At 44.8% G+C, this 15,223-nt stretch overlaps 3 protein-coding genes across 3 annotated transcripts; 2 read left to right on the top strand and 1 right to left on the bottom strand.

Annotated features, from left to right (window-relative positions):
* Positions 1-96: 96 nt before the first annotated feature.
* f10 (coagulation factor X) lies at positions 97-4,710 on the top strand. The gene is made up of 10 exons (XM_029740410.1): positions 97-114; positions 396-547; positions 1,085-1,245; positions 1,494-1,518; positions 1,778-1,891; positions 2,070-2,201; positions 2,436-2,713; positions 3,002-3,119; positions 3,389-3,576; positions 3,742-4,710. Exons 2-10 carry the CDS (start codon positions 487-489, stop codon positions 4,162-4,164), a joined length of 1,500 nt encoding a protein of 499 aa, XP_029596270.1. The 5' UTR covers positions 97-114; positions 396-486; the 3' UTR covers positions 4,165-4,710.
* A 735-nt stretch (positions 4,711-5,445) lies between these two features.
* LOC115179130 (vitamin K-dependent protein Z-like) lies at positions 5,446-8,583 on the top strand. The gene is made up of 8 exons (XM_029740413.1): positions 5,446-5,636; positions 6,399-6,562; positions 6,731-6,755; positions 6,855-6,968; positions 7,079-7,210; positions 7,300-7,385; positions 7,536-7,656; positions 7,769-8,583. Exons 1-8 carry the CDS (start codon positions 5,546-5,548, stop codon positions 8,392-8,394), a joined length of 1,359 nt encoding a protein of 452 aa, XP_029596273.1. The 5' UTR covers positions 5,446-5,545; the 3' UTR covers positions 8,395-8,583.
* Positions 8,584-8,592: 9 nt separating this feature from the next.
* LOC115179131 (PCI domain-containing protein 2) lies at positions 8,593-14,851 on the bottom strand. Its single transcript, XM_029740414.1, has 13 exons — positions 14,764-14,851; positions 14,144-14,198; positions 13,901-13,990; positions 13,632-13,771; positions 13,410-13,451; positions 13,249-13,303; positions 12,570-12,673; positions 10,111-10,186; positions 9,763-10,005; positions 9,562-9,635; positions 9,320-9,445; positions 8,904-9,027; positions 8,593-8,790 (listed from the first exon to the last, which is right to left on the bottom strand). The coding sequence occupies exons 2-13, from the start codon at positions 14,177-14,179 to the stop codon at positions 8,701-8,703; spliced, it is 1,200 nt and encodes a 399-aa protein (XP_029596274.1). The 5' UTR covers positions 14,180-14,198; positions 14,764-14,851; the 3' UTR covers positions 8,593-8,700.
* Between the last annotated feature and the right edge of the window lie 372 nt (positions 14,852-15,223).

Raw genomic sequence — 15,223 nt, 5'->3', positions numbered from 1 at the left:
GAGAGCTGTTCTGATTGGCTCAAATAAGGGCTGTCTGTCATGCTGAAGAGTGCAGAGCTAAATGGTGGTGTGGACAAGGCCTTGCCTCTCTGAGTGGTGAAGACTGGATTTGAAGTGAGTCCTCCCTCTCTCTCTCTCTCTCTCTCTCTCTCTCTCTCTCTCTCTCTCTCTCTCTCTCTCTCTCTCTCTCTCTCTCTCTCTCTCTCTCTCCCTTCTCTCTCCACTCTTTCTCTCTCAAACATCCCTAATCCCTCTTTTTTTACCCTCTATTGTCCTCCCCTTTCTTTCTCTCTTCCCCTTTTTATTTTTTACCCCCCCCCCCACACACAAACATACACACACATTCCTTCCTCTCCCTCTCTCTTCAGCATGTTCTCTCTCTTCCTGTCTCTCAGGTCATTGCCCTCCCTCTCTGCCTGCTCTCTCCAGAGTTGTGCTCCACAGAGCAGCCAGGAGTAGAGAGGTGCCTCACCCAGAGATCAGGCTATGTTTCGGCTGTCCCAGACCTGTTTCCTTCTCCTGCTGCTGCACGGCGTGGCCTCCGAGGGTACGTTCAAACACCCCACCGTCTCAAACAGTTGACAAATAGTAACATAGAGAGAAAGTGAGGGAGACTCTGGGGTTTAGTCAGTGTCAGTGATTGCGGTCAGTGTGTGGGTACGGGTGAGGGCGGGTGACTGGGATGTGTGGGTTGATATATTTTATGGTGTGTCTATCTCTGATTGCTTTGATGATTGTGATGACTGTGTGCTAGACAAGCATGTTGTGATGATGACAACAGCCTAATTGATGATCAAGATGGAAAAGATGATGATGATAATGATGATGGTGATGATGATAGTGATGATGAGGATAGTCATTAATATGGTGATGATGATGATGGTGATTATGATGGTGATGATGGTAATGATAGTGATGAAGATGGTGATGATAATGACGATGATGATGACGATGGTGATGAAGATGGTGATGATGATAGTGATGAAGATGGTGATGATGAAGATGACGATGGTGATGATGATGAGGGTGATGATGATGATGGTGCCCTGCTGCCACTGATACTGATTTTTCCCTGTGTCCCCAGTCTTCCTGAACAGTGACGATGCTAACCAGGTTCTGAACCGGCAGCGGCGGGCCAACAGCCCATTTGAGGAGTGGCGGCAGGGAGACATGGAGAGAGAGTGTATCGAGGAACGCTGTGACAGAGAGGAGGCTAGGGAAATCTTTGAGGATGACAAACTGACTGTAAATTGCCATTCTCCATCTTTGTTTCTCTCTATCTCTCTTTAAACCGGAAACACGTCTGTCCGCGTTCCAATCACATAAATCACAGATCTGTTCACATTCCTGTTTAGTCACTCACTCACTTTGCACTCATTCACACCACCTTTACACGCTCATGATTTCAACCAGAAATTCCTTTATTTTTGGAATCATGACCATTCTGGTTTGAATTTGTGACGGTTGTGTCTCTTTTTACCTCTTTCCCTCAGACTGAATTCTGGAACAAATATTACGGTAAGGCCCAGGAGTCTGTTGAGGCTAAGGGTTGGCACAAGAGGCTAGGGATTGGATCACATGGAGTTTTCTGATTAGAGCTGGGTTGGAGTCAGGTTGGGGTCAGATTGGGGTCAACCTAGTCAGTTCAGGAAGTAAAGGACTCACGACCACACACCAAAACAATGGCCTATTTTCAATTCATTAATTGATTGTTTGCAGTGTGTTTGGTGTTGCTGTGCTGGTAGGTCCATGGCAAGAAATAAACTGTGTTTCACAGATGGAGATGCCTGTGTGTCTAAGCCATGTGTCCACAATGGGGTCTGCAAGGACGGGATTGGGATGTACACCTGCTTCTGTCTCGCTGGATTCAAGGGGTACAACTGTGAGATTGGTATGTCTTATTCTCCCTTTCCTCTTGAACTTTGACAAACAATCTCATTCCCGACTCCCACATAGACGCTAGAAATATCTTGACTCCAGGTTACTCCATAGTCAGGAACAACACCTGGCTCTAATCATGACTGTGATCTGTGTCTAATCTGGATCCTTGATGTGATGCTGTTCTGCAGCCATTCCTGAGCTGTGTGAGAATAAGAATGGAGACTGTGATCACTTCTGCCACGTGAAGAAGGACAGTGTGCAATGCTCCTGTGCCGATGGCTACTATCTGGACACAGACGACAAGTCCTGCCTTTCCAACGGTGAGAGGAGGGAGAGATAGAGAGAGAAAGAGAGAGAGACAGAACAACAGACAGACAGACAGACAGACAGACAGACAGACAGACAGACAGACAGACAGACAGACAGACAGACAGACAGACAGAGCGATCGAGAGAAAAATGATCTATGATCCATTCTCCAACATGGACTGGTAGTAGGTTGAAGGTTGGGCTTAGTTAGTACCTAATAACATTGTTTCCCTTTTGTCATTGAAGAGGCCTTTAAGTGTGGCTTTGTGGTATCCAAGAACACCCGCACCATCTTCATCTACCAGCCTAACACCACTGCCACCAACACCACTGAAAAGACCAACATGATGGAGGACCCTATCAGGGAAACGGCCTGGAACGTAACCAAACAGAGAGAAATCCAATTTACATTTGAGGAGGACGTTCTCGACATGGTGAAGGAGAAGCCAGTCTTTGCCGAGGCGAGAGGCAACACCCGTATTGTCAATGGGGAGGAGTGTCCTCCAGGAGATTGTCCTTGGCAGGTATAGTAGAGTAGAGAAACCTCTAGTGGGGTTCCCTCTAAATAGCGTTCAGGGTTGTTTGTTTCTGCAACTCTGTCTCTCTCTCTCTCTCTTTCTTTCTTTCTCTCTCCCTTTCTTTCTTTCTTTCTCTCTTTCTTTCTTTCTTTCTTTCTTTCTTTCTCTCTCTTTCTTTATCTATCTTTCTCTCTCTCTATATATATATATATCATTCTTTCTTTCTCTCTCTGTTTCATTCTTTTTCTCTATCTATCTCTCTCTCTTCCATTCTTTCTCTCCCTCTCTCCACAGGCTTTCCTGGTAAACCATGAGGACAGGGGCTTCTGTGGAGGAACCATCCTGAATAAGTACTTCATCTTAACAGCAGCCCATTGCATGAACCAGACACGCTCCTTTTATGTTGTCCTGGGTAGGTCCCGTTAGCCAATCACCTTTAACTGTGGTCTCTACATCTAGGAACTGTTTTTAAGTTAATCATATCCTATATAATATAATTGTGCCATAATCACAAAACTTTATCATTAAAGTATATTGCTGTGTACAGCATAGTTGTTTACTGGGTGAAATAACAACAGTCAATAACCATACCACACATACTAAGTTGTAGCAGCCTATCAAATGAATTGAATAGATTGAAACCAAACCTCCCCATCGGTCCGTCTGTCTGTCTGCCTTCAGGAGAGTTTGACACGGAGGTGAAGGATGGGCGGGAGGCCATACACCAGGTGGAACAGGTGTTCATCCACAGGTCCTACATCTCCACCACCTATCACAATGACATCTCCCTCGTCATGCTGAAGGACCCTATCAAGTTCACCCAGTACATCCTCCCCGCCTGCCTGCCCGAACGCGACTTTGCAGAGAAGGTCTGTAGCATGATGTACTACCCATAATTCTCTGTGTGACATATCCGGTTTATCCAGTGACGCATATAAACATACAGTATATAATGAATCTGTCTATGGTTTATATCTTAGTTAAGATGTTCCTGAACCTAACAGAATGGTGTCCTGTCTACTTATCAATACAAGGTGTTAATGAAACAGCCCGACGGACTGGTGAGTGGGTTCGGCCGTGTGGGGGAGGCCAAGCAGCCGTCCACCATCCTGCTGCGTCTGACCGTGCCCTACGTACCACGGGCCACCTGCCTTCAGTCCAGCCAGCACAAGATCTCCAACCGCATGTTCTGCGCCGGCTACGATAAGGAGAAGAAGGACGCGTGCCAGGGGGACAGTGGCGGACCCCACGTCACCCGTTACGGGGACACTTGGTTCGTGACGGGCGTGGTGAGCTGGGGCGAAGGGTGCGCCCGTGAGGGCAAGTACGGCATCTACACGCAGGTGTCCAAGTACATCGACTGGATCCGGGCAGTCATGGGGAAGTTTCTCCCCAAGGAGGGAGTGAAGAGGAAGACAAGGGGGGCAGGTAGAATGCACTCAATGATGTGGGTTTGAGGGAGACAAAGGAGAGAGGAGAACCAATCAATAAAGAGGCTTGGGGAATTATGGGCAATAAACATTGTTGTGTGGTTTATCACTGTTTTTCACAAAATGTATCCAAGACCAAGTAACTTACGGTAAAGAAAAAAAACATTTTGTTTGAATGTCCAGTCATCACATACCAACATTAAACTACATTACACACTATACAGTTGAGTCAGGAGAGCCATTAGACAGAAATGTTCCTACTGTTCAGTACAAACTGAATCGATCGTATCAGAAAAACAGCAGGGTTCAAAGGTCACCATTGACTTGAATCCTTGCTGGTGTAAGTACCGAGCACACAAGGATAGGTGGGTTTGCTGTTTGCTCTACTGTGTGTACAGTCTAGAGTCCATCTGTGGGTCAGTGTGTTTGTGAGGACCTAATGTGATACAATGAGTTTTACTGAACATTTCATCTCAATTTATCTTCATAACATATTAGCATATTTGTTAGCTATTATATTATTATTATATTGAATCAATCAATAAAGAGGCTTGGGGAATTATGAGCAATAAACATTGTTGTGTGGTTTATCATTGTTTTTCACAAAATGTATCCAAGACCAAGTAACTTATGGTAAAGAAAAAAAACGTTTTGTTTGAATGTCCAGTCATCACATAACAACATTAAACTACATTACACACTATACAGTTGAGTCAGGAGTGCCATTAGACAGAAATGTTCCTACTGTTACTGTTTTTTTAAAGTACAAACTGAATCGATCGTATCAGAAAAACAGCAGGGTTCAAAGGTCACCATTGACTTGAATCCTTGCTGGTGTAAGTACCGAGCACACAAGGATAGGTGGGTTTGCTGTTTGCTCTACTGTGTGTACAGTCTAGAGTCCATCTGTGTGTTTGTGAGGACCTAATGTGATACAATGAGTTTTACTGAATGTTTCATCTCAATTTATCTTCATAACATATTAGCATATTTCTTAGCTATTATATTACACCAGCAATGATTCAAGTCAATGGTGACCTTTGAACCCTGCTGTTTTTCTGATACGATCGATTCAGTTTATGCTAATGAGGCACCATCTTTAAAATGTCTAGAGCTAGCACCAGCTACCTTTATTACATCAGGTGACAGGGAGGTCCACATAAATTACATTATCTTTGAGAAATTCACACAACATAAGCGCAATTTTGTTGGCGTGTACAGCAATGACTATAAAAACTGACATTTGGGCTGGCAAGCGGGTGGGGGTTTACTTGGCAATGTTAACCCGGTAGCATGGTTGTGTGTGTCAGACAGAAAGGTAGAGAGAGAGAGCGCAAGAGAGAGAGAGATAGACAGGACTACAGACAGGACCTTGGCACAGGCAGAGAGGCTTGTGGGTACAGTGTGGATGTGGATTGTAATGGGCTCGTGCAGGCGATGGTGGTTTCTGTCTCTCTCTCTTCTGAGCAGTGTCCTCCAGGTCTGCAGCTATGGGAGAGGTAAGCCACTGCACTGTGAAAGCTACAGGACCAAGTAGACATTTTGTTAATCATACGTTCAGGCTGACAATGACTTTGCTAGCATAGTTTTCCAGTCTACATCTGACCAGCATAGTGTCGGGTATACAGCAGTGGAGGCTGCTGAGGGGAGAACGGCTCATAATAATGGCTGGAATGAAGTTTAATAGATGGAATGGAGTGAATGGAACGGTATCAAACCCATGAAAACCATGTTTTGTCCCCTTAGCAGCTTCCACAGGTATACATTAAGCAAACTGTTCTGTATGTAATTCAATGGCATGAAACTCAATGATGGGACCACATAAAGTGAATAATCTTCACCAAAATCCCATTGCTCCATGTTTAACTTTCCACCATTTAACATATTATCCTCAACCTGGAAGGAGAAAAATGAATAATGAGTCACTTCTGGTTTTTCTCACTTTTCAGTTGTTGTTGTTCCCTATGTCTTCTCCCTCCTCCTTCTATTCCTCCTCCTTCCCCTCCTCTCCACCCGTTCATCCTCCTACCCCTCCTCCTCTCCATCCACCCCCCTCTCATCCTCCTTCCCTTCCTCTCCTCCACCTCCCCTTCATGAACCTGCCCCTCCTCCTCTTCATCCACCTCCCCTCTTCCTTTTCATCCACCTCCCCCTCCTCCTTCCCCTCCTCTTCATCGGTCTCCTTCCCCTCCTACCCCTTCATCTACCTCCTCCTCCTATCCCCCCTGCTCTTCATCCACCTCCACTTCCCTGACCCTCAGTGTTCAGACCCCCTGCGCACGCCAGCATGGTCTTCCTACGGTCGAAGCGAGCGAACGCGTTCTTCTTGGAGGAGATGCTTCAGGGGAACCTGGAGAGAGAGTGTTATGAGGAGACCTGCAACTACGAGGAGGCCAGGGAGTACTTTGAAGACACACTCAAAACTGTGAGAAGTTTAGGCCTACAGGGTGCATCTCAATAGTCTAAAATGTATTCCTTTCCTTCAACTGCACTGATCTGACAACTTAGGCAATCCCATTATCCACAACTAATGCAGAAGTTTTCTGATTCAAACCCTGTGTCCATTGTCTCTCTCTCTCTTATACCTCAATAGGACACTTTCTGGAATGTCTACGTGGGTAAGTCTCATTCTTTTGAATCGCGGCAGAGGGGTGTTGGGTTTTCTCCCCCTTCCAGATATTGAACCCCCCCTTCTTCTTTCTCCTCTTCCTCCCCAGATGGGGACCAGTGCAAACCCAATCCCTGTCTCCATGGTGGCAGCTGCAAGGACAGCATTGGAGGTTACACCTGTAGCTGCACAGAGCTGTACCACGGGAAGAACTGTGAAATAGGTCAACAGAACACCTACCTTAGAACTCTTTATGAGTGTGTGTGAATGTGTGTGAGTGTGTGTTCATAGTTATGTGAGTACGCTAAGAGATATGCTTGTGTGTCATAACAGATATCTCTCAGTGCCCCACCAAGGGGCCCTTCTCCTGTGACCACTTCTGCAGTCCCAACTTTGTTGCATACCAGTGCTCCTGCACCACAGGGTACAAGATTCACAGTGATAAGAGGAGCTGCATACCTGCAGGTTAACGTCTACCTATTCTTTTGAATTAGACATCTGTAACACTCTCTCTCTCTGACACACTTTAAATAGAGACGTCCCTGTTTCCTTAGTTAAGCACCCCTGTGGAAGACTCCAGCCAACAAACCAAATCAACACAGCTTATCACGTCTGTCCACACAACCGCTGTCCATGGCAAGTAAGTCCCTCCCCTACCAGCACAATGTACAGCAAGGTGAGTTAAAGGGGAAGTCTGTTTCTCCTGGCCTATAGACTGCTTTCAAGGTGAGGAACATTAATTTGTGAAATACTGGACTTCCCCTTTAACCTGTGACTTTGTGATTGGCAGGTGGTGTTTGTGGATGAGGCTGGTGCGGAGCTGTGTAGCGGGGTGATCCTGGGGCCTCAGGCAGTCCTGACCTCAGCTAGCTGCCTGTACATGGGAAAGAAAGTCCACAGCATGCAGACAGGTGAGTCCCACAGCGATAAAAACACTGACGTTGGATCTGTTAGTGTATAAACCTCCAGCTCAGGCAGATTCAAATCTTTCTGAAATCTAACGGTTTCCATTCATCCCCTAAGGTGCTTCAAATAATAGTGTGAGGATCCCTCTATCGACCCAATTGTACATTCACAACCGCCACGAGAGAGGCAGTCTGGAGGACGACCTGGCCGTGGTGAGACTGAATGAGCCCCTTCCCTTTGGCCCCTCTGTCTCCCACCTGTGCCTGCCCACTAAGGATTTCAGTGAGAACGTGTTGATGAGTCCAGGAAGGGAGGGGGTGGCCAGGGGTCCGGACAAGCTCCGGGGGGAATCCCACGGCCCCCCTGTTCTCTCGTACCTGAAAGCGGAGGGCTGTAGAAACCAGGTGAACGTCTCCCAGCCCCTCACCAACAAGATGTTCTGTATGGGGAGCCAGAAGGGCTTCTGTGGGACTGAGTTGACTAGGTTTAATGAGACAGACCTCAAACCAGGACTAACGAGGAACTGCAGCCTCTTGTCCGGGACCCCCGTTGTGACTGTGGAGAGGGGTACAGCGTTCCTAACAGGCCTGCTCCTTTCGCCACCCACGTCACATGGCTGTAGACAAACCCTGTTGTTCACCAAGCTGTCTCGCTACTTGCAATGGATCCAGCAGCGCCTGGAGATGACAGAGATGAGGATGACACCACAGATGACCCACGACCCACCTGGACCTTATGTGTAATCCCAACTAAGGGTTAGCCTGATATCTACCTACACTGGACTTACAGCCAACAAGGTTGCGTTCAAGATTTAATTCGTTTTTTCCAAGGTTAACAATGTAAATGAAAGCGAGTGGTTATATTGTAACGTGTACTATAATTATATAAATAATTCATCTTCCACACTTCCTTAATAAACAAAAAATGTGGTACAAGGAGTACAAAAAAACAATTTTATTCAAAATTTAAAAAATATGACAAAATAAAATGCAACCTAAATAATAAGGAAATATATTTCTGGGAGTTTCTGGGATTCTGGGATATGTAGATTAGGAAGATGATGACAGCAGGGGGAATGGATTGGCCTTGCTGACGACCAGTTTCTGGTGCTGGTGAGAGATGTAGCCTTTGATGTGACCCTAGAAGAGAGGAAGAGAGTTCATCTGCTGCTTCATGTTTTAATACTGTCTGAAATATCAGGTGGAAGCACTTAGTATGGTCAGAGGAAAAGGTGTGTGTGGTGGGATCTCACCTCACAGATTAGGTTGGCCAGGATACACTGCACCTCGTCAATGTCCACCTCTTCCACCTGCATCATTTTCAGAGCTACCAGGAAGGCATCTAGGGGTAACTGGTGAGTCTTCAGCAGCTGGTACCTAACCCACAAGTCCATACCACAAACATGTTAACAGAAAGTCAATATCGCTCATAGGTTAACACACACACACTAGTTCCTACTCCACAAATGCCAATTCACACTATAGGGCTGACCTGAATCGTACTGTGCTGCCTCAGATCATTTATTTTCACATGGTCCTTTCAGTGCGGTTCCAGCAACTATGATGGATGTGTAACCAGGTCAGCCCAGTCCAGCTGGACTTGGCTCAGTAGTGTTAAAAGTGTAACCAGGCCAGCCCAGTACTGTTGGACTTGGTTGAGTAGACTCACACTTTCTTGAAGAGGTTCCGATAGGTGATGATCTTGAGCTTCTCGAGGATGAGGAAGATGCCACAGCGGATGAAGAAGGTCTCGTGCTTGGCCAAGGCCTCGTTCAACAGCAGCAGGTTGCCCTCACTGTTACAGAGACAGAGAGACAGAGAGAGAGAAATCAGAAAAAGAGGGGCAAGGAGGGAGTAGGGAGAGAGAGGAGAAAGAGAGATGGCGAGGAGCGGGCGGGTGGTGACACTCACCTCACAGCTTTCGTGACGTCGGCAAACTGCATGAGGTCGTACTTCCTGAGCAGCTGGTGATTAGGCATGTGACCCTGAATCAACATGAGCAACACCAGTCTTAGTCTCTGATTGACAGTCAAGCTTTTTGAATTTGAATTCAGACGTGTGTGGCTAGATGAGTGTATGTTTGAGCTCTCTCAGTGAGGCGCTCTGTCTCACCAGCAACATCTTGACAGGAAGTAGGTAGATGAGAATCATGCGTTTGTTCCTCTGGCTGGAGCGGTGGCAGTGCTGGAAGGAGAAGGACAGGTACTCCTCGGCTGGTTTGTAGTCGCTGTCGAACATGGCCTTGCGGCCTACATAGTATTTGTAGGTGACTCTCTGGGCCATACTGTAATCATCCTTCAGGTTGGAGCTGTCGATGGCCCGGATCAGTGGCTTACACAGGTGTAGCTTGTTGATCTGGACACACACACACACAACCGTTTAGACACACAGGGATGTACACACACAAAGTAGGGCCTATTCATGTAAACAAAACTTCACCCAATCACACTACTGCCTTACCTTGAAGTAGATCTTGAAGAGCTGATTGATGAGAAACAACATTCCCCACTTCTTGGAGTCGTCAATCCCAGCCCGACTGTAAACGATAACAGTCAAGACACAATGAGCAAGGGGCTATGGTTGCTACGGTAAAGGTATATAGTTTAATATGCAGTAAGATATATAGTTTAATATGCTGTCAATAGTGTTGAATGCTATAAGATATATATTTGAATATGCTGTAAGATATAGTTTAATATGCTGTCTGCTGTAAGATATAGTTTAATATGCTGTAAGATATATAGTTTAATATGCTGTAAGATATATAGTTTAATATGCTGTAAGATATATAGTTTAATATGCTGTCAATAGTGTTCAATGCTGCACCTTGAGGGATACCTTCAAGCAAACTTCTGCATGAACTCCAATCTGGCTTTAGAACAGCTCATTCCACTGATACTTGCCTTTTTGACCACATTAAGCCGGAATGTGAGAAGGTGAACTATACAGGTATGGTCATGTTAGACTTGCAGAAAGCTTATTTTTCGTGGTATCCAATTGGTAGTTACAGTCTTGTCTCGTCGCTGCAACTCCCGTATGGACTCGGGAGAGGCGAAGGTCGAGAGCCGAGCGTCCTTCCAAACACAACCCAACCAAGCCGCACTGCTACTTCACACAATGCCCATTTAACCCGGAAGCTATCCTCACCAATGTGTCGGAGGAAACACCGTACACATGGCGACCGTGTCAGCGTGCACTGCGCCTGGCCCGTCACAGGATCGCAAGTGCGCGACAAGGACATCCCTGCTGGCCAAACCCTCCCCTAACCCGGACGACGCTGGGCCAAATGGGTCACCTGGTCACGATAAAGCCTGGACTCTAACCCAGAAACTCTAATGGCACAGCGAGCACTGCAATGCAGTGCCTTAGACCACTGCGCCACTCGGGAGGCCCCCCAGAAAGCTTTTGACCATGATATTCTCCTGATGAAACTGAAATGCATGGGTCTAAATGATGTAGCAGTGAATTGGTTTTCGTCTTATCTTACCAACGGAACACATGTAATGTTGGTGATGTTCTGTCAGAAACCAAAGAAATATCCTGTGGAGTACCGCAGGGATCCATTTTAGGGCCTCTCTTATTTCTTATATATGTTAATGATATGCCAGATACAATAAAGTGCAAACTCTTGCTTTATGCTGATGATTCAGCCATACTGGTATCAGGGAAGGATACAGTTTACATAGAGACCCTGAGTAAGGAATTGCATTTTGTTAGAGATTGGTTGACTGACGGCAAATCGTCACTACATTTGGGAAAAACTGAATCGATTTTGTTTGGAACAAAACGTAGATTGCTTAGGGCCGCCAAAATAAAGGTAAACTGTGCAGGCAAGGAGATTGAATCTAAAACAACTCTTATATTCGTGTGTCCCTAGATCAATCCATTTCTGGAGACCTGATTGCTGCTAAAATTCTTTAGTGAACAAATTTACATTTTTGTATCAGGTCTCAACCTTGATTCAGTGTCATTTTGATTATGCCTGCTCTGCTTGGTATAGTGGGCTATCAAAAAAGCTGAAAGAGAGAATGCAGGTCATGCAAAAATAATGTTATCAGGTATATGCTAAATGTCCCCCCTAGGACCCACATAAGGAAACAGGAGTTCTGGGCGGTGGGCTTGTTGCCTTTGGAATCCAGAGTGGACCAACTTAAACTTAATCATATATTTGACATCTTAAATAATTGTGCCCCAGATTACATGAAAAACCACATTGATATGGTCTATAACCAACACAGTTACAATACCAGAGCTAGTGTTATGCATAGTAAAATCCCAAGAGTAAACAGTACTGCGAGGAGCACGTTTTTCTATACAGGCATTTTGTCTATGGAATAGCATCCCCTTGGCAATCAAGCAAAGAAAAAGTAAAAATAGCTTTAAAAAGCAGGCAAAGTTTTTCTTTTGGACAAGGTTGTCTAAGTAAGAGAAACCCCTCCACTGCCCCTTGTGGCTCCTACTGCTGGTCAGGTGTATTTATTCGAAGGATCGGTATGATGGGCAATTAATAGATTGTTTTAATGTGAAAAGAATATGGTTGATTTTTAAGGTTAGGGAAAAGTGCAATGAATAGTGCCACTTTTTAGGATGTCAATATGAATTAATGCATTTATGGTTGTTTGTAATTTTGTGTTTCCTTTTAATCATAATATGCGTTATTGTTTTTACCATTGAGGACCACTTTGGAAACAAGCGTTTTAATTAATACTTTCAAGTGATATCCTCTGGGTCCACATAGTACATTTTGTTGTATATGTCTGTTACCCAAAATAAATTCAATTCAATATATAGTTGAATATGCTGTCAATAGTGTCCAATGCTGTAAGCTATATAGTTTAATATGCTGTCAATAGTGTTAAATGCTGTTAGATATATAGTGTAATATGCTGTTAAGAGTGTCCATGTCCTGTGAGACTCACTTGTCGCTGGCACAAACTCTGAAACAGCCCATCAGTTGTTCAGCAGCTTTCTCCAGCATGTCTCCCAGTTTGCCTTTTCCCTTCCTCAGGAGCTGCTGCTCTGCCTGGACAATAATACTACAATCATCAAACCCCTCCTATAGGACAATAATACTACAATCATCAAACCCCTCCTATAGGACAATAATACTACAATCATCAAACCCCTCCTATAGGACAATAATACTACAATCATCAAACCCCTCCTATAGGACAATAACACTACAATCATCAAACCCCTCCTATAGGACAATAACACTACAATCATCAAACCCCTCCTATAGGACAATAATACTACAATCATCAAACCCCTCCTATTGGACAATAATACTACAATCATCAAACCCCTCCTATAGGACAATAATACTACAATCATCAAACCCTCCTATAGGACAATAATACTACAATCATCAAACCCCTCCTATAGGACAATAATACTACAATCATCAAACCCCTCCTATAGGACAATAATACTACAATCATCAAACCCCTCCTATAGGACAATAATACTACAATCATCAAACCCCTCCTTTTTAGGATGTCAATATGAATTAATGCATTTATGGTTGTTTGTAAGGACATGACTTTTCCATCACTGGATCAGAAGCACTTTAGAGCACAATAGTTTATGTTCACTTACATTGTTGGCAAATATCCGCAGGTCCAGCGTAACAGCGAACATCACTGGCAAGGCCCTAAACAGCACATAGAGCAGTCATCCCACAGACGTGTATATGTAGAATAGAGAAACACTAAGGCCAAATTGATCAAAAATGTATTTTTTTGCATGCTTATCCTTACCAGTTCTCCTCTTTGTGAGATTGGAAGGCCCTCAAGAATGACGTAGAAAGTCAGGGAGGAACCGCAGAGAAACCATGACAGAACAGTTTGGAAATGAACCAGTCTATAGCACAATATGTGCTTCTGCATATATCCTGTGTGCATGTATATATTTGTCAGGCAGGGATGAGGAGTGATGAGAAAATGTATCCAAAGTAATCTCCAGAAATGCCAAAAGGATATTGGACCACCAATGTCTGACATTTGTACGCCTCAACAAAGTCGTGGTTGGACACTGCATAGGTGCACCTCAAGTGTGCTGCAACCATCTCATCGTACGGGACCTCCAGCACCTGTTGGCACTTCTCCTCTGGACTGGCGAGCTGTAGGCAAACATACAGTCATGTCTTTAGAGCAAAACACAGAGGGTGTTATCTGAAGAGATACAAGTGTAACAACAGGTCAGCAGGACTTGAAGGCATGGAAGGTTCAGGCAGCCTGAATAGCCTCACCTGAAGACGTGGGTTAGCCACATGTGGGTGTTTGAATGACAGCAGTTCTGCACAAAAGCTCCCCTCATGATTATCAATGGCCTCATACACCTGGGAACAGGTAAGCAACATGGTGTGAACTGAGCATGCGCGACTAGTGTTGAACACAAAGAATAGCTAAATGAAAGTCTGTGCTAAGGAAGAAGACTGCTAGCTATATGGGTTCACTTGATAACCGGTAAGATAAAATAGAAAAATGTCTACCTGTTGGAGATACTGGTTGATTGTTATGTGCGCCATTGCGGCCAGGGATGTGAACCTACGAAAAAGTGTAAATAATAAAACAGATATTTAAGCAAATCCGCTAAGCAGCAAGAGCTCTGAATCTGACAACGTCATAACTACTGTGCTATGGCTATTGGCAATTTATCTAGCTAGCTAACGTTACTAGTAGATTAGCTAAGAATTTAATTCAGTATCACAACGAGTGTGATGATTCAATTGTGATCAATATAATGTAACTTTTATGTATCGTTTTAACTAACGCTAGCTAGGTAGCATGCATTCATTCATAACTGTCAAGGACGGCTAGATTGTAGCTGATAAGATACATCAACGTGTAACTAACGTTAGCTAGCTAGTTTACAAAGCCAGTGGTTCCCAATTCTTTTCGGTTATTGTAGCACCAACAAAATGTTGCTCTGCCCAGAGTACTGTACTCCTGAAGTACCCCCTCATGCGCATTTTACCAGTAAAAGCCTATGGTCTCATGAGTCTTCTCAAGTACCCCCTGTAGGTATGCCAGGGCTCCTAGTACTCCTGGTTGGTTGGGAACCACTGTACTAACCTAATGGCATAATTCCAATGTATCCGTCTATAGCTACCTGTTGTGGTTAAATTTCTGTTTAAAATGTATTCATGTTGTTGAGCTGTAGCTACACGAATCACTTCCGGGTCACTTCAGCCTTCAAAATAAAAGTCCCCCCACGTACTACAATAGTCTAGATATAACTTTGTCGCCTCCCTGTGCTTATTAGAAGCTATGCACAATGAAGACTCTGCTCTCGCAATCTCTCGCTCTCAAACACACACACACACACACACACACACACACACACACACACACACACACAGCGCCTCTGTGATCTACGATGTGTCTGGCCCTGTGGGAGGGAGTGTTTCACGCTACACTGTGTGATTAATGGAGGAGTGAGAATGGGCTCTTAAAATAGAACCTGCAGAGTGCCGCTAGCCTTGTGTGTCTGTGTGTGTGCGTTCCTGTGTGTCCTGCAAACCTGTTCACAATGTTATGATATCACAGTGATTCTACCTTCCTCAGCTCAG

The sequence above is a fragment of the Salmo trutta genome, chromosome 39 (genome assembly GCF_901001165.1).
Source record: "Salmo trutta chromosome 39, fSalTru1.1, whole genome shotgun sequence".
NCBI lineage: Eukaryota > Metazoa > Chordata > Actinopteri > Salmoniformes > Salmonidae > Salmo > Salmo trutta.
Note: the sequence above shows the minus strand (reverse complement) of the source record. Positions and strands in the feature narration are given on the sequence as shown.